Source organism: Athene noctua, chromosome 7 (assembly GCF_965140245.1).
Source record: "Athene noctua chromosome 7, bAthNoc1.hap1.1, whole genome shotgun sequence".
In the NCBI taxonomy this organism is placed as follows: domain Eukaryota; kingdom Metazoa; phylum Chordata; class Aves; order Strigiformes; family Strigidae; genus Athene; species Athene noctua.
This window is the reverse complement of record NC_134043.1, coordinates 7921009-7944322: the sequence shown is the minus strand read 5'-3', so window position 1 is coordinate 7944322 and position 23314 is coordinate 7921009. Positions and strand designations below refer to the sequence as shown.

Below are 23314 nucleotides of genomic sequence, written 5' to 3'. Positions count from 1 at the left end.
GGCGGGAGGAGGCGCCGGGGCGGGAGGAGGCGCCGGGGCGGGAGGAGGCGCCGGGGCGGGAGGAGGCGCCGGGGCGGGAGGAGGCGCCGGGGCGGGAGGGCTCGCGCCGCCCTCCGCCGCCTTCCCGTCAGCCTCCGCGCCCGGGGCGAAGGGGTCCCGGCAGCGGCGCAAGATGGCGGGGGACAGCGAAGTGAGTGTTTCCCCCTTTCCTCCCCTGTGCGCTCCGCTGAGGCGGCCTCTCCGCTTACTGCTTCTCCCGCTCTCTCCCCGCAGCCTGAGTCGGAGGTGTTTGAGATCACGGACTTCACCACCGCCTCCGAGTGGGAGAGGTAGGTGCTGCCGCCGGTCCCGCTCCCCTCACGGCGGCCGCCGCGGGCGGGTCCCCGGGGCTCTGCCGTGCTTGCCCCGGTCCGCTCCCGCCGAGGGGAGCCGGGCCCCCGCGCCTCCGCAGCCGGGAGGCCGCCTTGGCCGTTGCCCGGTGGCGCCCGGAGCCTGTTCCGGCGTTACCGGCGTGTCTCGGCGGAGGGTCAGGCCGCAGCCTGAGTGAAGAGGAGCAGTCAAGCCGTGTCTGAACTGAGTGAGAGGTCTGGTTTAGTGTCTGTTCGCAAGGGATTAGAGTAAACATCTAGAAGGTTTATGTGCTTCTTAAGTAGCTGCCTGATCGTTAAAACAGTCATTTTATAGCTGAAGCCTTTAAAAGTTAATAAAAAAACGTACAAGAAATTTTAAGGTCTATAATGCTCTAAATTCTTAATGTATTACTTTTTAAAATGCTTTTTTTTCCAGTGACCATGCCTATGACAGGAGACAAAGATTCTAAGCGTTGCCTTTTAAATATAGTTCATAACTGTGTCAAATGCTTGTTAATCTGTGAAGAATGCTCTTAACAGTTGCTAAAACTATCATCTGAAATGTAAACATAGGAGGATCCTTTTATTTGTACAAAGAAATAATTGTTCTGTTTTTATTGAGATAATTGTGGGTTTTTTATTGTTTGGTTGGGTTTTTTGGTTTTGGGGTTTTTTTTTTTAGGAATTCCGTAGTAAGGCAACATATTGCCTGCTTTTAGGGAGCTGAATTATAGTACAAGCTTAGTGTTTGGCAAATATTAATGCCTTTTCCCCTCCCCAATAGATTTATTTCAAAAATAGAGGAAGTATTGAATGACTGGAAGCTTATTGGGATTTCTTCAGGCAAACCTCTAGAAAAGGTCAGTTGCTGCTTCTGAATTTTCTTTTAGAATTTTAATTACTAGCTAGTAATACACATGTATGTTATGTATACTTAATCGTAGTAGACAATGATTTGTATTGGGAGACTTTGTTTGTAAGAGATGCAATTTGACAAACAGTTGTAAATTTATTGATGGGCCATCTGCCAAACAGGCTATTGCCTGGGTAGAGTTGGATCTTCATATAGGGCCTAGGGATTTATTTTTTTTATTCCAAGTTTGGAATCTGGAAACATGGTTGAATCTGTTCAAAATTTTAAAGGAGTTTCTTTTTGCCCTGTCTTGTGCCTTTGTCACGCCTCACATACTTATGGTTGAGGTTTGCATAGTAATATTTGTGACTCAATATGTTTCATAGATCGGAAAGATTTTTTTCAAAGTCTAATTAGAGCCTTTGTGGTGCTTTATCAGTCCTGTAAAATGCAGAGGAAATTATGAGCTCTTATGCATACTAGTGCAAATAAATGAATCTGTTCCGGATTGAATGTCTGCTGTGTTTCCAGAGGAATTTTATGATTCTTAAATTTAGTCAGGGTACAGAGTATTCAGAACAAAAACTTATCTAATTAACTAGTTTTTAACCTTAGCTGCCAGTGTATTCCTACACGTCTTCTTTCTAGACCAGACCTCTCGATTTCTAGTGAGCAGACACCCTTTACAGATCAAAGGGTTGTCTGAGTGGCTCTTTAGTAGCATACAACTCTGGACAGTTATGTTGATTTTTTTCCTAGAAACTTTCTATGCTGTTTTTTTGTTTAAAAATTAATTATCCTTACACAGAAGTTTTGCAAATTATAGACACAAAATCATTTAGCGGTGAAAGCATATGCAAAGTAAACATTAAAGTACTATTTGTGTAGAAAGGTATAGGTGTGTATATATATAAAATACCAGGTGGAAAACTTTGCCCTATCTTTGGGCAAAGTTGAGGGTGCGTATGCTTAAGATATGTAGTTGCATATGAGAGGATGTATCTGCATCTTTATTGCCATATAATTCTGAAGACTTCCCAAGAATATCTGGTTCTTGAAATGAACATGGTTATTGGCAACATGGATTTTAGCATTCAGCTACCTTTATAATTAAGTGCTTTGAGAATTATCTTTTTTAAAATTAAACTGGGCGTAGCTCTTCAAGAATAAATATTTAGCAGTAGAAAAAGTTGAATAAATATTATAGATCATGTAGGCAGTACACTTTTTAAGGCTTATGAATGTTAACCTAAATTTATGTGATCAAATAATATCTGTTTTTATATGCAGGGTGTATACACCACAGGAGCATGGGAAGAGAAATCGGATGAAATTTCATTTGCAGACTTCAAATTCTCAATTACCCATCATTATCTTGTACAAGAACCCAGTGACAAAGATGGGAAAGAAGAACTGGTAGAAGGTAGCTGATAGTTCCCTTACATGCCTGTAAGGATATGTCAAAAGTCAATTTCAGAATGTGGGATTCATAGTGCATTGATTTATTTCTGTATGAAATTTTCTGAGATTTGATGGGTGTGATCTGATATTTCTGCTTTTAGTATGGTTTGCATTCAACAAATTGCTAATATAAGTAAATTGTAAGTCAGCTGAATGGATGCCAAAGCTCTTGTCTATCACTTTTTTTCACAGATGCCCTTCCTCTGCCTATGCAGGACTTGCTGTGCATGAACAATGACTTTCCTCCTAGAGCTCACTGTCTGGTGAGATGGTATGTATGCTGCCTCTTGTCTTTAATACAAATAAGCATAGCAGTTGAAAAGTCTTTGATGCTGTTATGATCACTTGTGTATTTTTTCCTTTTTTTACCGTTTTAAAGTTAAAGCTTGAATAAAATGCTGCTTTGTACTGGACGCAGGAAAGGAGTGAAAAAAAATCCCCCACCATAGTGGGCCTATCTGTACTTTTTGTTTTTCCCCCCAAAGTATTTATTTTCTGAATTTCATGGACTAACCAAGCTTTTATATTTGTAATATTTGGATGCATTCTTAAAAAGGGAAGCTGCAACACCTTAAGAAAAAACAGCAATCATATCCTTAGTAATGTAAATCTTTAGCACGTTATAGCATTGCTCTAGAGAAATTGTTTTTAAATATAGTTACAGTTGTTATTAACATAAAGTAAAAAAATCAGGACTGGCAGACGTGGAAGTTCTCACATTATTTTGAGTACAGTGTTTGAATGTTGTTAAGCTCCGATAGTTTGTGATTTGAGAATCTGCAGCACTCCATGCCCCCTCAGTTCTTGACCTCTCTGAAAGAGGTACTCGCATCAAAAGAACAGATTTCAGAGTCTGTTGATGACAGGTTATTCACGTTACAATATTTCTAAAAATTTTGTGTTTCAGATGACTTGCTAAAAACCAAAAATGTGTTCTTTTTGCCTCTCTCTCTTCAGGTATGGCTTACGTGAGTTTGTGGTTATTGCTCCGGCTGCAAATAATGATGCAGTTCTTAGTGAATCCAAATGTAACCTTTTGCTGAGTTCCATTTCCATTGCATTGGGGAACACTGGCTGGTAGGTGAAAGCATAAACCATTTTACGTGCCCAGGTAAAACTTGAGCATACTGCTATTGTGAGGAAAAAGTAATAAGTTGTTAGCAAAATACATTCAGAGTTTGTTGTATTTGCACCGTAATATCGTTACAGAAGGATTAAAAAAAAAAAAAAAAAAAAAAAAGATTTCCCATGGAAACTTTAAAAAGATTGATTCAATGTATTGTTTATGTTAATCATTGTTTAAAAACACTAGAGGCTTTTAGAAGCTGCTAGAAGTTGTTGGAATAACTGGTATACAAAACATACCTTTTGGAAGAGAATGTCTTCCCTATGTGGTAACAGCAAGTTTCTAATCTTCCTCAAAAAAATATTTAAATTGAAGATTAGGTGACTGAAGTCATGGACAGACTGATGCTTATGACACGACAGTTTGTTAGGCATTCTATTTAATGTTGAAGTTAACACTATTTTTCTTTGATTCCTTATTAAGCATTTTAAACTGTGTTCCACTAAGAGAAAATTTATTCTGAAGAATATGAAAGTATGTTGAAATTATGTTAAAATATTTAGCTAGTTTTAAAGACTATAAGACTGCATGACAGTTTAAATAATCTGAAGTATTCATATTTTATAGTCAGGTACCGCTATTTGTGCAAATACATCATAAATGGAGACGAATGTATGTTGGAGAATGTCAGGGTCCAGGAGTTCGAACTGACTTCGAAATGGTTCATCTTCGCAAAGTGCCAAATCAGTATACTCATTTATCAGGATTACTGGATATCTTCAAATCCAAGATTGTAAGTGTGTCTGAATGTATATAACATATTAAAAATAATTATTATCTGGTTGCTTGTAGATTCACTTCTGTCTTCTAGGGTTGGTTTGGTTTTTCAGGTTTTTTTGTAAGGATGAGGCTTACACTGCTGATACCAACAAAGCCTTTTTGTAGGTGTTGCCAGTATCTAGCAATAAAGAGGGAAAATTGGTGTGGGTTTTGTTCCTTCGTATTACCACCTTCTTCCATTTTTATTTTCCACTGGCTTGTGAAAGAATGTGTCTGTTTTATAGTCTCTTTATAACAACCTTCTCTTCCCCCTCCCCAAAACAAGTTCTATTTTGCTAGTAGAAAGGAGAAGGGAGGGTTGGGGTGGTTTTTATTCTGATACTTTGTAGCTTCCTAGGCTAAGAACAGAGAACAACATGAGGAAATGTGGGGAGTCTGAGTGAACTGCTTGTTTATGGAGCTGTATGGCTGACTGCAACACTTCACAACTAATACTGGTAGTCGGCAATCTCATCAAAACACTGAGGAGAAAAATCCTTAATGAAAACCTAACGCATTCTGGGTCAGGGTTATTTCTCAATTACCAGTTAGATGGAGCATATGAATATCTCGTGCATTTTAGAAAGCTTATGTGCTTACTTTTACCCGCTTGTTGAGCAGTGGCTTTACTAGTAATACATGGGATGTTGCAGTTCTGGTTAAAATAATACAAGGTATCATAACTAATTTATGTTCGAGGCCTGAGGTGTTTGAGAGGATGTACTCTTTACATTGAATTTTTTCCCTTATATTTTCAAGGGATGCCCTTTAACACCACTGCCTCCGGTTAGCATGGCGATTCGGCTTACGTATGTTCTTCAAGACTGGCAGCAGTATTTCTGGCCACAGCAGCCACCAGGTGGGAGATTTGTGTCCTCAGAATAACTTGTTTTAAGATAAACAGTCAACAATAAAGAAAACGTTTGTGTATTTTGCCAAAAGAATGAAAACATTCTCTGCATTACCAGGAAAGGCTTCAGTTACAACTGAGTGCCATCCCACTCCCTATGATAGCTTAACAAGCTTAAAGCTGCTCTGAAATCATGTGTGTGGTTTATGGTTGTGGCAGGTGTTTTGATTAGGGCCATGCTTAGAAATAAGCTTTTTTTAAAATAGTGTTTAAAGATACAGTGATACTTCTAAAATGGTAGTATTTATCTGGGGGGAAAAGGCTGACTGAGTCTGAATCTGTAAGGAATACTGCTCTTAATTCCTTAGGGAAGCATTTGGACTCAGGTTCTAGTAGGTGCTAATACTTCACAGGGGTATTTGTCAATTATTTCCATAAAGTAACTGATTTTAATACTTCATTATCTAAGTGTATTAACAATGAAAGTATTAACAAGAAAGCATTATATAGACCCCACTTGAGATAAAAGTTTGGATTTCTGTTGTTGTTTATACAGAGCTAAATGAGCCAAGCAGTTGATTGAATTATTTTTTTCACGCAGGAAAAATTTCTGATCAAGCCTTTTACGAGGGGCGAAAAGGGGAAAAGTAATGTCTAGCCTTGAATTTAAAGTATATACACCAGACTTGATAAGTGTATGCCATAGTGATGCTACTTAGGAAAAACAGAATGAGTTTGCTCACTTGGTACTCTCACAATGAACTCATATGCTTGCTTGGTGGTATCACTTTCAAGGTATCAAGAATTTGTTTTTAACAGACTTGTTTCTATATAGGTAGTATCAGAAAATAAATGATAAACTTCTCCTGGCTCAAAAGTAAATAAGTCTATAGGATGAAGGGAAATGTTAGTTCCTCTTAACATACATTTTATCGGTAATGTGGTGGTTTAGGTACAAGGTGGTGGAGTAATTAAAATGCCAAAGTTCTGTTCTTAATTTGGTAGTAGTTTTACATAATGAGGCTAAAGTATTTAGGGCTTAGAGAGACAGAACCTGTGTGACCTTGGTCTAGTTACCTAATTGTTTTGCTTTGCCTTAAAAATAAAAAAAAAAAAATTAAAAAACCTCACATTAATCAACAGTATGTTTTGAAGAAGTCTGTAGTGAAGTTGATCCTGTGTGCTTTGTACCTAAGGAATGTTGAAAATGAATCCTGCTCTTTAGGGTCAGAGAAAATCAGTGCTGTTTTAAGTGATAGCTTCTCTTTGTAAGTAAACCAAGTTTACCTTAAGAACTTGGGAAGCTCTTTCTACAGATGTTACTTTTTATATATCTGCAGACACAGAAGTTAGTATTTTCTGTAGTCTCTCTGCCTTGCCATGGTTATCACTAAGTCAGGTTCCCCGGTTTCTGATGAATGAGTGGGGTACCACTCTGACCATATGTCTTGATTTGAGCAGTTTGAATGAATTCTTTTCAAGAGTTCTGGTTCAGGGAGCTAGTGGCATAGTGTATTGCAGAAACTGGAGATGGTCAACATCTTTTTCACTGCTGTTGCTACATGCAGTTGTGGTTTTATGTTCATTGGGAAGAACTAGATGTGTACTTTATTACCCTCACACAATTAGCTCTTCCCAAATAAACCCAAAGAATTTAAATGTCATCTTTGTGGAAGAAATTATGTAATTAAGTTATCCAAATATTTTATCTGTTCTAATACCTCATTTGTTTTGTATGTAAACAGTTTACCAGATGTTTTTAAAATTAATGATCAGATGCTGTAATAGCATTATTATAGTGGCATTACATTATTACATAATTACCCATTTAAATTTTTGCTTAGTGAAGGCTGCCTGGTTTGGGTTTATATATTTGAAGGATATAACATGGGAAGTGGCTGAGGATGCTGGGAGGCCTCTTTAAGTACACCTGGGATTACAAGGAATATCCCAGATTATTGTGTTAAATCTTTAACTGTAGGAGACATAGCACTCTTTCAGTATAATTGCCAACCTTTTAGAAGTAGTTGTGTTTTCACTCTGCAAGAGTTCCTCTTCTTCCTTTTCTGCTTGCAACTGATTTCCTGTCTAAAGATTTTTATGGCAAATTTGTGTCTGTCTATTCTCGTGTCAACATGTGACTTTAAGGCTGCCTTTATAGCTATCACTTTGCCTGTGTGAAGGGAATTACCTTTCCTCAACATGTATTACAAGAATTTTGAATGTCCTGTTGCATGATTACTTCCCAGTTTCTGCTGGAAACAATTACTTTGACTTCATGCTAGGACTCTGTTTTCATAGCTCTGTCACCTTAGCTGCTCAGCTATTCTCTGGTCATCCTACATGCTGCAGTCTTTTTACTGTGAAATTAAGATGATATGCTTCTTAAAATATTTCATAAATTCTGTATGGAAAATGTATTGATCTGTCTTCAGATATAGATGCTCTAGTTGGGGGAGAAGTTGGAGGCCTTGAGTTTGGGAAGTTACCATTTGGTGCCTGTGAGGATCCTATTAGGTAAGATAAGAGTGTAAAAACCTGTGTCTTATAACTTCCTTAATGGAGGATTTAAAGCTATGTTGTTTCAAATCTTAGCTTTGCCTGCCTAGCACTTAGTATGTCCCTAACAGATACCTAATGACTCAAGTACATAAGAAACATCTATAAAGATTTTTAAATGATATTCAGAGTTCTAGCTCATAATTCTTCCACCATAAACTTCTGGAGTATTCCATTTATCTCTGAAACTATTATGTTGAAATATACCTTAAGTAGAGATAAACTTTAAAAATGGTGTGTCTTCATTCAAGGGTTGGACTGGCTCTCATCTTTTAATTTGACACTTGTAGAAGACTTAAATTGAGAGGGTCTGTAACATGAGTTGTTATGATCTCCCTATGTCTTCTTCTGAACACCCCATCACCACTTAGCAAATCTAGAAATCATTTTAATGTACTAGACATTTAATGCTGTACGCAGTTGGTGGAAGTTGTTCTTTCCTCTGTACCTGGATGCCTAGAATACAATGCACAATCTCTCCTTTTGTAGAGAGGAGTTGTGAGAGAGTCCTACATGTCAGAAGAATTTAGTGCAATACTGGATGACATGCTGTTGAATTTCAATAGAATGTAGTTGGTGAGAAAACTCATTGGAAAACATGCACATTTCTGAATGTAGCTGCAAAATACAGAGAGGGACTTAAATATAAACTATCACTAATACTTTTTGTGATCTTAACTATGATGGAGAGAACACTTTCTGATGGCACTGAAAGATTTAAATCTTATTTTATTTCAGTGAGCTTCATTTAGCTACCACGTGGCCTCACCTAACGGAAGGTATAATTGTTGACAATGATGTTTATTCGTAAGTATTTTGTCTGAATTGCAAATACCTAGAAGTGTACTTCATTTGTTAACTACTGCATTTTAGTGACATCTAAAACGTTGTGTGTGGCTTTGTGTGTAAGAACCCCTTTTGAAGAATGCTAAGGTCAGTTGATAGAACGCTTCATTTGGGAAAACACCTTTTGAAATGCATTTCTGTGTGAGAAAATATTATTGTAATTTCAACAGACCACACACCTCTATTTTTTGGGCATATTCTCATGCTAGACTTAAGTCTTTTGTATTGCATTTTTTTGGGGAAAGATGATAATGGAAGGTGGAAAGCAAAAAGAATTAACTGAGTGACATCCCTTTCCCAAAAACTATCATCTAGGTTTTATGCTAAGCCTCCTAAAGAGGAAAAACAGGGTATACTGATACTTAAGAAAGAAGAAAAAAAAATTGGTTTATTGTTTTAATTAATTCAGAAATGAATTTTCAACATTAATATACTTTAAAGGAAGACAGTTTGTGTTGTGACTGAGCTGTTCTCATGTGTTTGTTATGCATGTATATGAGAACAAGGACTCTTGTTTGCATTTTAATGTTTGTCATGTTCTCTTGTGTAATGTGGCATATATTATGGCTTCCATGGCCTAACTGGCTATGAAATTCCATTTACTGGGAATTTGATACTAATTTCTTGTGTACTTATGGTGGCAGCATGACACTTGGGATTTTTTTTGTTTTGAAGTGATCTGGATCCTATTCAAGCACCCCAGTGGTCTGTGAGAGTCAGAAAAGCAGATAACCCTCAGTGTCTCTTGGGTAAGACGACATAATTCCCTGTCTCCTCTTGTGGTTTTTAAGTTGTGGAGTTGAGGATTGAATTGGTGGTTACCTGGTGACTTCTATTACCTCCTTCCCCTTTATTTTTTGAGTGGGCAATATTTTGGGCTGCTTATTCAAGAAAACAAACTTTGCAGAAATGTAGGTTTCTATTGTAGTTATTCTGTGTCTGTGTACCATGAACTTCACTGCTGTTCTTACTTCACCGCATTCCAGAGAATAAGCATTTACTGTGTGTGTGTTCTGTGAAAATTTAGATTTCCTAGAATCTTTACATTTTATTAAGTGCATTCTGCATATATCCATTTCCTTAGCTGAATCAATCTGTCTGACAGGCAGGATTGATATGCCTGGAGAGCTGTTGTCCATCCTCACCTTTCAGTTTGTGGGGAAAAGGGCTTCAAAACAAACAAACAAAAAATGACATGTTGCAGAAGTTTCATCTTGCTTTAGGTGAAGAAGGGGATTAAATTGCATGCAGAACTTCTCTGGAGAGGTGTCTGGGTGTGCATTTTCCTAAGATTTAGTTGTGTGGTTTAAAGATATTTGTGCTTCAGAACAAATGATCATGTTCTTTGAGATGAAAAGATAAAATTTGCTGTCCCTTAGGAATCACTTTGAGGGTTAGCTTATTGTTCAATTAGATTTTGAGTAGTTCAGAAGTTATGTTTCTCTTATAGGTGACTTTCTTACTGAATTCTTCAAGCTTTGCCGTCGGAAGGAATCAACTGATGAGATACTTGGAAGGTCTGCATTTGAAGAGGAAGGAAAAGGTAAAACTAAAATCTTGATGATTTGTGTTATTTGATTTTAATTGGTAGGAGTTTTCTGTAATACTCCTAGGAATTTTCTGGTCATTGCTACATGCTGTAATAGCTTAAAAATGTGTTAGACTGAGTGGTGTATGTATTACTCTTAGTGCCTGACATACAGTCTCTTTAGCCCTCCTTATCTCTCATTTTTCTTGAAATGTTTGCCAAGAGGAGGTTTTCCAGGCTGTTGGTAATTATTCACTTAAATTTGTCTGGCCTCTTTTTAACAATGTTAACTCATTTTATCATAAGAAAGGTTCTAAAGTTTACCAGCACCAACTTTGGAAAAAATCTTTTGATTTGAGTTTACCTGAGGACTCTATTAAACCAGAATAGTGCTTACACCATGTAAGGTTATATATATAGTGCTAATACTGGATTTATTTAAGGCTTATCTTAAAGCTCTAACATATGCTTGAGTGGTCCTTGTTATCTGCAATGTATTCATTGGTATGATGTATTAAAGTTTAAACGGTGGCTCTTCAGTAGGCTTTTTGCCTGTAATTGTCTGCAAGCATGCAGTACTACTACAGTAGGTGGCAGGCACTATCTACAGCCAACTCAGTCTAGATTTCATTCAGTAAATTAAATCAAGGACAGTCTGTGACTCCTTTGTGACCTCTTTCTGCTGCTTATCTTTGTGGCTAGGAACAGCAGATATAAGGTATGGAACCTGACAGCACTGTACAAGGGTGTAGCTCTGGTTAACAGGGTGTTAAAGGTCAATATGGGCTAAATAGACTGAATGTGACAGGTGAACTTTTAAAGGGAGGTGGTCTAGTTTTGGTGGGGTTTTTTTGTTCTAATTATTTTTATTTTGTTTTATAGAGGTTGCTGATATTACCCATGCGTTGTCAAAGCTCACAGAGCCAGCACCAGTCCCAATCCATAAATTATCAGTCTCAAATATGGTTCACAGTGCGAAGAAAAAAATTCGCAAACACAGAGGTGTAGATGAATCACCTTTAAACAATGAAGTTCTGAACACTATTCTTCTGGTAAGTGAGCTCTCCATGCACGTTAAATGAATATAAAACATATATTTCATGCTTCCGCTGATGCATTTGGTTTATAGCAGAGTTATAAATCAAAGTGTCTAATGTCAGTTCCATTATTTGAATTCCATTGATCAGCTTCTTGAAGCAGCTTAAGTTCTTACAAGTCTGTGCAGTATAAATGAACTGAAAATGAGCTCTGAACTCTGCTAACAGTTTTAATTATAGGGATTGCTGGTATGTAACCAGCAGTAGCTTTGAGGAGAAAGTGGGAAAAGCAGGAAGAACATACTGATGGAAGTTTGGTGGGTTTTTTTTGTGTCTCCAAGTTCTTATTTCCTGATGCTGCTGACAAACTTGCAGATGGATTTGAAAGCAGAACTAGCACTTCAGCAGGAAACAATCCTCCTCCAGAGAATGAAGATTATGTAAGTGTTACTGACTGACACTCATTGAGAGAGAAAGCAATTTTGAGTGTGTGTTCATACAGACTTTGCTGTGGTTGCCCTATGTCTTGTAACAGATAATTTTTGGAGAAAAGGAACTCACCTTTGTGGAATCTCTAGGTATAAGCAATAATATTTTTTCCTCCTTCTAATTTTTTTTTTCTTCTAAAGACTGTAATTTTTGGTAGCTTATACTTACAGGCTTAAAATGTTAGTTAGCTACTTGTGTTGACAAACAGGAAAGAGATCATATGGTTTTGGAAAAAATGCTATTGTTCCTGTATTTCCTGCTTTCTTTTATTTCTTATGTAGAATCTCTTCAGTCAGTTTAAATCTGCTCCTTCTGATAGTCTGACGTACAAGCTAGCTTTATGTCTTTGTATGATAAACTTCTACCATGGAGGAGTAAAAGGAGTGGCACACCTTTGGCAAGAATTTGTGTTAGAAATGCGCTACAGATGGGAGAACAACTACCTTATTCCAGGGTAAGATTGTTGTTGTTGTTGATTTGCCATAGAAAATGTTCTTTGTTTCAGGAACAGTTCGCTATAACTGAAACATACTGGGGTTTTTTTGAATCGCAACTACTGTCCTCTAGGGTAACATACTTTCTTAAAGCAAGAAAGAATAGGGAGTAGGGAAAAGTATCTCTGCCCTCCTTTAAAAACTTCAAGATGCCTGGAGGAAGCTCAAGGTAAAGAGCACTCCAGTGTGTGAGCGGGGGGCTGGGGGAAAGGCTTATGTGAATGTTTTCTTCCAGTTTATCATTAGATGAAAATGAAGGAGCTGATATAGTCAGAAACACCTTGGCATTGTTGTGTAGTTTTGCCGCTTCCCTAAGGGAGCTGTTCCAAGTTCCTGCTGGTGTAGTAGCCTTTTTGGGCAGCCGATGCTGTCTCAAGTATTCCAGAGCTTGCTACAGACCAAATGAAAGGTTCTGTCAAGATGAGATATAAATGTAAAGCAAAAATACATCCTTTTTTTTTTTTTTTTTTAAAATGGGATGGGATGGCCATTTATTCGCCAGTTTGCTTTCAAGTGGTTACAATAACAAATAAAATTGAGCTTGAAGTTTATAGAGCTCACTCTACTGTATTATAGCAGCTTTATAAGTAAAGTTTTGTTTGAAAACAGTTACCCTTTTAACATCCAAATGGTAAACTGACCAGGAAATGCAGGGTGTGTCTGTGTCATACTAGTGTAAATGGTCTCTGAGTTTCAGAAATGACCTCTAGGAAATAAATATAGTTTAACTTCTGGGCTTGTTCAGTCACTAGTTGTCTTCTGAGACCACAGAAGAGTGGTATAGTTGAAACGCTGGGGGTGGGTTCAGTGTGGATATTTGCCCCGTTTTGGGATTTCATATGATCTAAAACCACATGTGTGTGAAAGATTCAACTTTATAATTGATAATGGTTACACTTCTACCTTTTGTTAGATTAGCTAATGGCCCTCCAGATCTGAGATGCTGTTTGCTGCATCAGAAACTTCAGGTAAATATCCCAAATTTAAGAATGATTTTTCTTCTAAGGAAACTGTCAAAGTCTTAGCAATTATTAGTTAACTATTTTGTTGTTGTAGTTTTAGTTACGCTTGTATTATTGGGTCTGAACTTCCATTTCTTGGGAAAATCTTTGTTATAGCAAGAAGTTCAATGGAATTGTTATCTTTTATAATTGTAAGAGATTTCTGATGACTCTCCAAGTTTTTCTGCGTCATTGTTTCCATGAGAGAAGTAATTGCTGAATAACTTTTTTTTTTCCCTTTACCTTGTTAGATGTTAAATTGTTGCATTGAAAGAAAGAAAGCAAGAGATGAGGGGAAAAAGGGGAGTGTGTTTGATCGTTCACCTGGTGGTACTTGTGGTGATACTGGAAGAGGAGCAGACCACTCTGGTGATAACCCTGATAAGGAAAAAGAAGTTGGCAAGTCTTGGGAATCGTGGAGTGACAGTGAAGAGGAATTTTTTGAGTGTTTAAGCGACACAGAAGATCTTAAAGGAAATGGACAGGAAAATGGAAAGAAAGGAGGAGCAAAAGAAGGCAACAAAGAGCCTGTAAACATAAAACCAGAAGGTCGTCTGCATCCACACGGAAAGCTGACGCTGCTGCATCCAGGAGAGCCTCTCTACATTCCAATAACACAGGTTGGGTAGCAAGAGCTGAGCCAGATGTGCAATACAACTCCTTTGCAATATGGCTTACACCTAGGATTGTGAGTTGTTTGCAGGTTTTAGCCTGATCTGTTGTTAAATTTGCTAAGACCTTGTTTTCCATTTTAAAAACTTAATGAGGCTGTTAAACAGAAATCTCACGTGCTCTGTTTTATTTGAAAATGGGTCTCCTTACCAAATTTCGCTTGCAACAACTTTTTTTAAACAAGAATTTAGCTGTCTTGTCTACCTTAAATTTGGCTTTTTTTTTTTATTTCCAGCTCTTGAGGCATCTTCCCTCCCCTCTTTACTTACTTTCCTGTAAAGTAGGAACTGCTGTGATCCTTCTACCATGACAATTTCTATGACTGACTACTTGCTGCTACTTTCTTGTAGAGTGACTAGGGATGAAATAGGAAACAGTGGTGTCAGAGGAAATAGTTTGAAATCAGCCGTGCACAAAGAATACAGTATTTTTCATTCACTTGAGAGAAATCATTTTTAATGAATGTTACTTTGCATGGGTAAAAGGTTTGAGGAGAGTGTAGCCAGGCAAAATATTGTCAATTAATTATGTGCTGACAGTATCAATGGTAAAAATTGTACATTGCTTTATGTGGATTTTTATCTGTCTCAACAAAATAGTGCAAGTCAAACATTTCCCGGACTTCATCTGGATTTTGGCATTTTAACAGTATATCCTTATATTGTACTTCATTCTCAGGTTGTTTTCTTTTTAATTTCTTTTTGCTAGAGTCTTATTCAGATGCACAGCTTTAGGCTAAGCAGTAGAAATTTATTTTCTTTGAGTACCCATGAAGTAGAATGAACTTTTGGTGACAGGGAGCTTTCCACTCCTCCTTCCTTAATAAGGGCTAAGTCTAGGAGAGGCTATTTGTAAACTTGTCTTTTTTCCACATTACAGGAACCAGCACCCATGACTGAAGATTTGCTGGAAGAACAGTCTGAGGTATTGGCAAAACTAGGGACATCAGCCGAAGGGGCTCATCTTCGGGCACGCATGCAGAGTGCCTGCTTGCTCTCAGATATGGAGTCTTTCAAGGTAGTACTACTGGAAAAATTCTGTGAGACTGCTTTCTTCTTAAACTGTCCTTCCTTGTGTTGAACAATTTTGAAGTTTTCTGATAAGGTTTCTTTTTTCCTCCACAAAACAGTTTCAAAGTAGTTGAAAATAAGAACCTATTGATAAAACTCTTGGAACACTTCAAAATCTATGACTCCCCAGTCTATTACCCTGTAACATTCCAGTAAATTTGTACAATGAATGTCTGTGGAAGGGGAAAAGACACCAAACATACAGTTGGTAATTTGGGAATTAAAACTCGGACAAGCCCATACAAATTAATGTCAGAAGAAAACTGAACATTGAAGTCCTGAATCAAAATTACATGTGTCTCCCTCCCACCACCCAGTAGGTTTAATTTAGTGTCTCTCACCTGCACTTTCTGCCATGTCTGGCATTCTAAAATGCACCTTTAATCATACTCCAAATTAATAAAATGTAAAGGTGGTGTAAAGTAAAAAAAAAAATTCTATTAACACATTCACTGTTCTGTATTTAGACTGTGAGGAGGTGGACATAATTTTTAGGTATAGTTGAAGATGTTCTTTTCTTCAGTAAGAGGGACAAGTTACCACTATTTAGAAGTCCTGTACAGCTGTTCATCAAATTGGGACTGGGCTAACTGTGGTTTTGGGTAATTTGTTCTTTTTCTTTTCTGAGCTCTGCAGAGGGAGCTAAGAGCACATACTCTGCTGTCATCAAAGGATCTCAAAACTAAAAAAATTGGAGATAGTGTCATGAAATAGTGTTGGGGTTTTTTTTAATTACTTTGTACTAAAAGGATATAGATGTGCTGTAGAGTAAGAGTATTTTAACATATCAGTATTAGTTCATTAGCAGTGACTCACGTCATATTATATATATAGGAGTTCTGTTTCTACGGTGCAAGTGATCTAAAATCTCAGTAAGAGTATAGAGCCATAATTTGAAGTAGAAGTGCACTCTTGATAAGTACATCGAATAGAAAGTTTCCTTTTATATTCTAGACCTATGGATCTATGTGTTTGTGTTGACATGGCGTTTATGAAAAATTAAGTTGTTTTGTTTGGTGAAGATTATTTTTTTTAAGTCCACTTTTTCTTCTTCCTTTAAAAATGAATTTTGTTACTGGAATGTTAAAAGATGGAAGGTCAGTGCTAAAAGCATATTTCTGCAACTCAGTAATTCTTTTAGGTGTGGGCTGTTTTTCATCTTTTTAATAGTATAAGCTTACACATTAAAAAATTAGTGAAAATTCATATTTATTGCAAGTATCAGGTACCAGATAGAAGATTGACTTCAGTATAATTTTGAGTTTGCCTGAAATAACCGATGAATATACTGTTTGGGGGTGATTAAGAAGGTTTCTTTGCTTTTGTTGATGATGTGGGTTTCACCCCTTGCCTTGGTTTATGCTTTTATTCCTTCACCCTCCCAGGTCTTTTTCCTAGTGTACAGTCTGGTGGCTGAACAAAATTCCCTGAGTTTTGGCTCCTGTGCTCTACCCACAAACCCCTATTGCCTTCCTACCCAGGTTATCATGTTTTTACAGGATTTTTCAGGCACAAACTTTATCTCCTCTTCATTCCAGGCAGCTAATCCTGGCTGTTGTCTGGAGGATTTTGTGAGGTGGTACTCTCCTCGGGATTACATCGAAGAGGAAGTGGTTGATGAAAAGGGGAATATAGTAATTAAGGGCGAGCTGAGTGCCCGAATGAAGATTCCAAGCAACATGTGGGTGGAGGCCTGGGAGACAGCAAAACCAGTCCCGGCCCGGAGGCAGAAGAGACTCTTCGATGACACTAGAGAGGCAGAGAAGGTAAAAAGCTCTGTGACTAGTGATAGTCTGATCTGTAATGCTTGTACAGAACTTGCTTCTTTCTCCTGCAAGACCATATTCTCGGAGTTATTAAACTGTTTTGTACGTGGCTTAGGGTTTATCAGAAATTCTTGCTGCTGTACAACAGTGTGTTTGAAATATCTAAAGTAATTAGTGTGTGAAATGTAACTTCATAAGCTGCATTACTTAAGTACTTCTTTGAATTATTTATCTGCATGAATGTGTTAAGAAACTAGTGTTCCTAAAACATAATTATCTTTAGTTTCATTCTAATCTGTTGGGACTGTAAGCAATCACTGAGGATCAAGGTAAAAAACTACCTATTGAGCCTCAATAGGTCAAGGGAGCAACAGTGCTCCCTTCTTGTGAATTCTTCAATGTAAGTGCTCATCTTTTGTAGTTAACCTTACCTTTGGGAAATAGTTTTGATCAGTAATGTATTAATTTTCTAATGTTGCAGGTGCTTCATTACCTCGCAGTTCAGAAACCAGCTGACCTTGCAAGGCATCTCTTGCCTTGCATTATCCATGCAGCTGTACTCAAGGTAAAGGAAGAAGGTAAATAATGTTTAATAAATTATTTAAGATATTTCAGCTTGAACACTGATGCAATAATTAAAAATTGTTGCTTTTTTTTTCCTTCTAATAGAAGCAATAGAAGATATATCTTCAGTTAAGAAGATCATTAAGCAGATAATATCTCATTCCAGTAAAGTTCTACGATTCCCCAATCCAGAGGACAAGAAGTTGGAAGTAAGGCTTTTTGTACTGGCTGGGGCTGAAAACCTGATAGGCTTTTACACTGTTCATGGGAGTGCTAAAAAAAAAATCTTCCTAATTTTCACTTTTATTAAACTCCTGCAGGAAATCATTGCCCAGATCATGAGTGTGGAAGCTATCATTGCCAGGGCCAGGTCTCTGAAAGCAAAATTTGGGGTAGAGAAATGTGAAAATGAGGAGGAGAAAGAAGACCTACAAAGGTGACTGATAATTTTTTTTTCTCCCCTTGTCCCAGTGTTTTTTGTTTTTCCTCTGATACCCTTTTTTTGTTGTTTCAAAATTTAGGACAGATGGAAGTGGTTAAGGAGTTGTATTTAGTAGCTATAAACACTACATATCCCTGTCCTGAGGCTACCTAGAGATGTTATATGTGGCATGTTAAATGCCCCTCTAAGTAGCCATCTCTTTGAAAACATGTGATACAGGTTATTTTAATGGAATTTGGTTTTATCTTGACAGTACTGGCAACTTTTTTTTTTGTGTATGTAAAAGATACATGTGATGAACTTTGTTACAATAGAGGTAAAATTAGAAGGACGGGGAACTTAGTATTTGCTATAACTAATATGGAAAGAAATATATACCCCCCTCCCCAGAGTTACATTTTCTTATTCTAGTCTCCTTACTAATCTGAAACACATTACTGAGGAACCGTATGAATGAAAAGCAATGAGCCGTGCTTCATTGCTCCACTGTCTGCTGTCAGATTATTTACTTATTGCTTAAGATGACTTAATATGTAATGTTAAAAAAAACCACATTAGCTTCTTGCTGCTGTGCTGTGAGGGAGAGATGACATTTTTGTAGAACATGCTGGGAGTTCAGGGGAGTGATGTCTGACCAGCACAGTATCTCTGTGCTCAAAGTTGTCATAGTGTTATTTCTGTGTGGCTGACATAATGAAGGCTTTTTCATGCTAAATTTATGCATCTGCATTAGGAGTGTGGGTTCCATTTATAAGTTAATGGAGAGAAGCCGGTCCTCTCAGAAGCTGATTTGCACCTAGGTGTTAACTGGCCCTGCTGGATGGCAGCCGTGTAATCCTGCCTTTCCTGATTTCAAATGGGAGGCTGCTGGGTTCAGTTTAGTTTTGACCTCCGCTATCTGTGAAAGAACAGCTGCTTGTATTAGCAGGAAAGAAAGCAACAAGGTAGGAGGGAACAAGTGAAGGTTGAGAGAGGTTTAGTCTCTAGGGCAGAGGGAAGGCAGTAAAGGGGTGAAGAGGTGATGACAGTGTTTCACTGATATCTGAGAAATCTCAAGGGTTTTTTTTTTTTTAAACTTTCAAAAGGGAGAACTCCTGAAAGCGTCTGCCAGTTCTGGCTCTGTGCAAATGATGCTGTGGAGACCTCCTCACAGGAAACAATTCTGGTTTTAGATTAGCAAACTGGATACAGCTGAGAATTAAACATTCCTTTTTCCTTTTCAATAATTCGTACCACCAGATTCGTAAACTGTCTCCTGGAGCAGCCAGAAGTGTCAGTTCTTGGTGCAGGAAGAGGACCTGCTGGTAGCATTATTCACAAGCTGTTTGTGAGTGCTCAGAGGGTAAGAGAGCTCTTGATTGCTTTGCAGACACTTCTAATTTAAGCAGTATGAAGCAACGACTTGTCATATGATGCCAGTTTATTTTGTCTGCGTATATGCATGTATGTCATAAATGTGCTTGAGGTTTTTTGTGATGTTCGATGTAGTTTTGGCAATAGCAGAACCTTGCAAGACGAAAGAAGAGTAAGTGACCTGGGATGTTAAACAGATAAAGCCAGCTGGGTAGATAGAGGTGTCATTAACGTTTGATTTACTTCAAAATGGTAACATCAGCAATGCTATTATGGCACAAATTTCTGCTTTAGTCAAGTTACACAATATGTGTAACGTCATAGTGAGAACAATCAAGTGTGGTGACTGTTTCACATAGGAATGTAGAGGAACAGTGTCATGGAAGTAAACATTTTAGGAGTGACTTTTTAGACTGAGGCTTATACTTGGAATACTTGAGATTTCTTCTGTGGAAACTAGCGTGCTTAGGAAGTTTCAGTTCCTTTCCAGTACAATTCTACATTCAGTTTACTTATTGCCAGTGTTGCATCTGTTTTTCTGGAAACCCTTCCCCAGCCTATATTGGTATAAATATTCCCCTTTCTCTTAAGCAGTCTTTGTAAGAATTAGCCTTAAAGAATCAATTTCCAAACTTCTTGGACTGCAGTCAGCCTTCAGTTTCTGTCAGAATTACACCTGTTCATAGCACCACATTATCTAACAGAAATTGAACTATAGTGGTACTAACAAGGTAGCACGGTATTGCAGATGTCTTAGAGCCTGAAATCCTGTTTGGAAATCATTGCTGTAAAATGGTGTGATTGGGTATTAAATACTTCTAAGGTGTGGATGCTTTTATAATAGTCTGTATTTTGCAACTCGGCATAAAAAGGATCATTCTGAAAACAGACTGTGGTTATTCTGAGAAATGAAAACCAGAACACTTACTTTATCCTTCTAGTCTCTAGGGAAAATCTGGTTGCAGATCCCAGCATGGCAACCAGCCTCACTTACAGACTTCCCTGTAAAGCCTAAGACTCTGCCCTGCGAGTTTTTAAAGCTGAGTAAGAATTTCTAGCGTTAATGTTTGATAAAGATGTATGTAAACTTCTAGTTTCTAAAACTTCTAGATTTTGTTGCATTTGTAACACGAGTAAGTAAAGCTAGGCTACAGATACTTCCCACAAATAGCTGGTCACTGTTAATTAAGACTTTTTAGTGGGACAGGAGCTGACTTGCTACAAAACCCCCTCATGTTTAATCTGCCATGAATTATTTCAGTAGAGAGCTGCTTGATAAATAGAAGTCGAATGATTTCTTTACTCATTACCTTCAGAACCTGGACTCCATTCTGAGTTGTGTAAAAAGTGTTGTTATATTCTCAAGTTTTCTCAGGAAAATGATGACAGCAAATGCATGTTCTTGGAAGTAGAGTGCATGTTGTCTCTTAAACCTACAATCTCCTTCTAACCTCTTGTAAGTCGCCTCTGACTTGCCTTTGTTTCTGTCTTTCATCACTGGTTCTTTTCTCATCCCTTTCCAAGCTGACTGAATCTTCTGATGAGGTAACCAACTTTGTCCCTCGTTTCCCACTCATCTTCCCTAGCTGCATAGAGTTGAACCTTTTGGTAGATATAGTACAGCAGCCTGATTTAGTTTGTACTGTTGTTCACATATAAAATTATTTTTATGCTTAATATGTTTCCAGAATGGTTTTTCCTCATTCACAGACTTTTTACAGCCTAACAGGTAGTGAAAAGAGAAATCTTAAAACAAATATTTCCTCAAGTGAATATTAACATTTTCTCATGCTGAAGTATGTGGCCTTTCCTTTATGTTCTTTTCTGACTTCTGTTTATTGGACAGCCAGATGTTTTTTTGGGGGGGACGTAGCGATGAGCAGTACCTGAACATCACCATCCTAGGTCCCAGGACTTACTGAAACTACTGAGCTTTTTGGTCAGAGATAGAGAGGTTGGGGAAGAACTGGGGTGACTGTGTGAAGCAGCGGAGCACAGGCACCATCCTCTCCGTTGGTTTCCTAGAGCTGTTCTCGTGGGCACCAGTGGCACTTGTCCCTCTTCATGTGGCACAGGCTGCAGAGCTGAGTGGGGCTGGGTCCCTGCTCCTGGGGGCTTGTGGGGGAGAGGGGTGGGAGCAGGCGTGACCAGCTATGGGGCCACGAGGACCGTGGGTGTGGGCTCTGCCATGCCTCAGGACATTGATAAACTTGAGTAGTGTGCGCTTAACTTATCACCCTATAGAGTATTGGGGTGTGTATCTCTATAAATATATCTATCCCTATGGAATCAGGCCGTGTGTTTGGGGCTGACTGGAGCATGCCAGCCCTTCTTCCAGTATACAGACTTGGGTGTTGCTGCTTACTGGCCCTGAGGCCGCGAGCGTCAGGGGAGAGGGCGCGGCATCACGCTTGCTCCACACTCTCATTTCGGCATGCCTCTTGCTGGCCACAAAAAGCACGTTCAGAAGGAGCGTTTTGAGTTCAAAAAGGCAGGTGACTTTGTCGGGACTCGAGTAGTGGCGCTGTTTATTTTTAAAAGGAGGCTGGCTTGGCCCTGTGCAGCCACAGGGAGGTGCTTGGGAAAGGGGGCATTTTAGCTGGTCAAACCCCTCACACCACAGCGGCAGGAGATCAGGAGCTTAGGCTGAGCTTCACCACCCACACCTGAAGGTTCTTCCATTTGATTGTGCACAGTTTATTTCTTGACATCCCATTAGTGTCTTGCTCTGTGTACACACAAAGCCTTTCGATGTGTTTGCCATTTCTGATCTTCAACTGTTCCTCTTAAGATTTTTTCTGAATCCTAATGTTAAGAACCAGCTTGCCCTGTAATTATCCCTCTGCTCTTATTGAAGGTTTCTGCAGCACCCCCGCTTGATGAAGAGCCGAGGCGATCGGGTTCCTCCGAGGAGCGACGACTCCAGGCAGGGGCTGTTTCCGATTTCCCGCCGCCCACGGGCCGGGAGGTGATTTTGCGCACAAGCGTCCCCCGCCCCGCCCCTTACTCCAAGCCCTTGCCCCAGCGCATGTACAGCGTGCTGACCAGGGAAGACTTTCGACTGGCGGGGGCCTTTTCAGCAGATACAACATTCTTCTGACGCAACCGGCTGCATTACCGTGTCTTTCACAAGCAGCGCGCTGTTGCTTTTCCTCCAGGAAGGTGATGTTACAGACGGACGGGGCAGGAGGCAGATGTCATCAGAGGGAGTGTTGTGGGCCCAGGGACAGAGCCAAGCCTGGAGGTCTGGAATGGCTTCACCAGTAGATTTCACCAGCTCTCTGGGGAAGAAGGTTAGCAATCTCCCTGCTGGCCAAAGGCAGCCTTTTTTTTTTTTTCTGCATTAGCTTGTTTAATAATGGACATGAATGGGCTGTATGCAAATACTTCATGTTGAAATTCATGCAGAATGTGCTGCTTTATGGTTCTTAATCAGACTTCATCAGGTGACATTAGTCTCCATAAATTGATGTGCAAGCATGAAGTAATTTGTATTTATTGCTGATAATAAACATTAAGCCCAGTATTTTTTGGTTAATCACTAAGTGGCAAATACTCTTAAAATATAATTATTTAAAGTATACCATACGTTTTAGTTCATGCTAAACATGCATTGTCCAAAAACATCTTGTCTTGGACACTTCTTCCAAACAGAAATAAATACATGGAGTTCTAACAGGCCAGTAAGCCTGCAGTGGCTGGCTGAGGCTCTGGGTACTTTCTCTCATCCTTCCCTGCAGGCAAGGGCCAGAGCTTGCTCTAGGGGACACTTACAGAAGTGTTTCACTGGAAGCAGCTTCCTGGGATTTACAGAGACCCTGTGAATCCATACTGTGTCTTCGCTTTGATGCAATGAAATTCCACCACCTGAACCCCACAGCATATCATGCAAACACTAGGAGCTGGATGTGCCAATGTTGTTTTACAACAATTGTGTCCGTTTTAATGAGAATCAGCAAAGTGTTAATTTACAGAATGAAATGTAAAAACAGCTACAGTGTTGCTGACATTAATAAATCTGAACTTAGTCTTGGCTCAGACTTCTGTGAGTAGTGGTATGGTTTTGTCAGAATACTTTTTAAATGTCATCCTTG

The 23314-nt window shown here is 38.8% G+C and overlaps 1 protein-coding gene across 2 annotated transcripts; it reads left to right on the top strand.

Moving 5' to 3' along the window:
* The first annotated feature begins 83 nt into the window (after nt 1-83).
* RAB3GAP1 (RAB3 GTPase activating protein catalytic subunit 1) lies at nt 84-23260 on the top strand. 2 transcript variants are annotated; one of them, XM_074911460.1, is made up of 25 exons: nt 84-190; nt 274-329; nt 1135-1210; nt 2494-2626; nt 2857-2935; nt 3622-3741; nt 4358-4523; nt 5309-5408; nt 7835-7916; nt 8697-8765; nt 9480-9553; nt 10255-10347; nt 11215-11384; nt 11711-11809; nt 12140-12312; nt 13266-13320; nt 13605-13973; nt 14905-15042; nt 16634-16861; nt 17343-17439; nt 17531-17634; nt 17746-17861; nt 19107-19209; nt 20745-20765; nt 22078-23260. In XM_074911460.1, the coding sequence occupies exons 1-25, from the start codon at nt 173-175 to the stop codon at nt 22318-22320; spliced, it is 2982 nt and encodes a 993-aa protein (XP_074767561.1). In that variant the 5' UTR covers nt 84-172; the 3' UTR covers nt 22321-23260. The 2 variants fall into 2 exon arrangements, with proteins under 2 accessions (XP_074767561.1, XP_074767562.1); XM_074911461.1 differs by lacking the exon at nt 20745-20765.
* Nucleotides 23261-23314: the final 54 nt, after the last annotated feature.

Excerpts from the sequence above, each read along its gene's own strand:
- RAB3GAP1 (XM_074911460.1), top strand. Across the intron at positions 2,936-3,621 it reads GCTCACTGTCTGGTGAGATG|GTATGGCTTACGTGAGTTTG; the intron begins GTATGTATGCTG and ends CTCTCTCTTCAG. Across the intron at positions 8,766-9,479 it reads GTTGACAATGATGTTTATTC|TGATCTGGATCCTATTCAAG; the intron begins GTAAGTATTTTG and ends TTTGTTTTGAAG.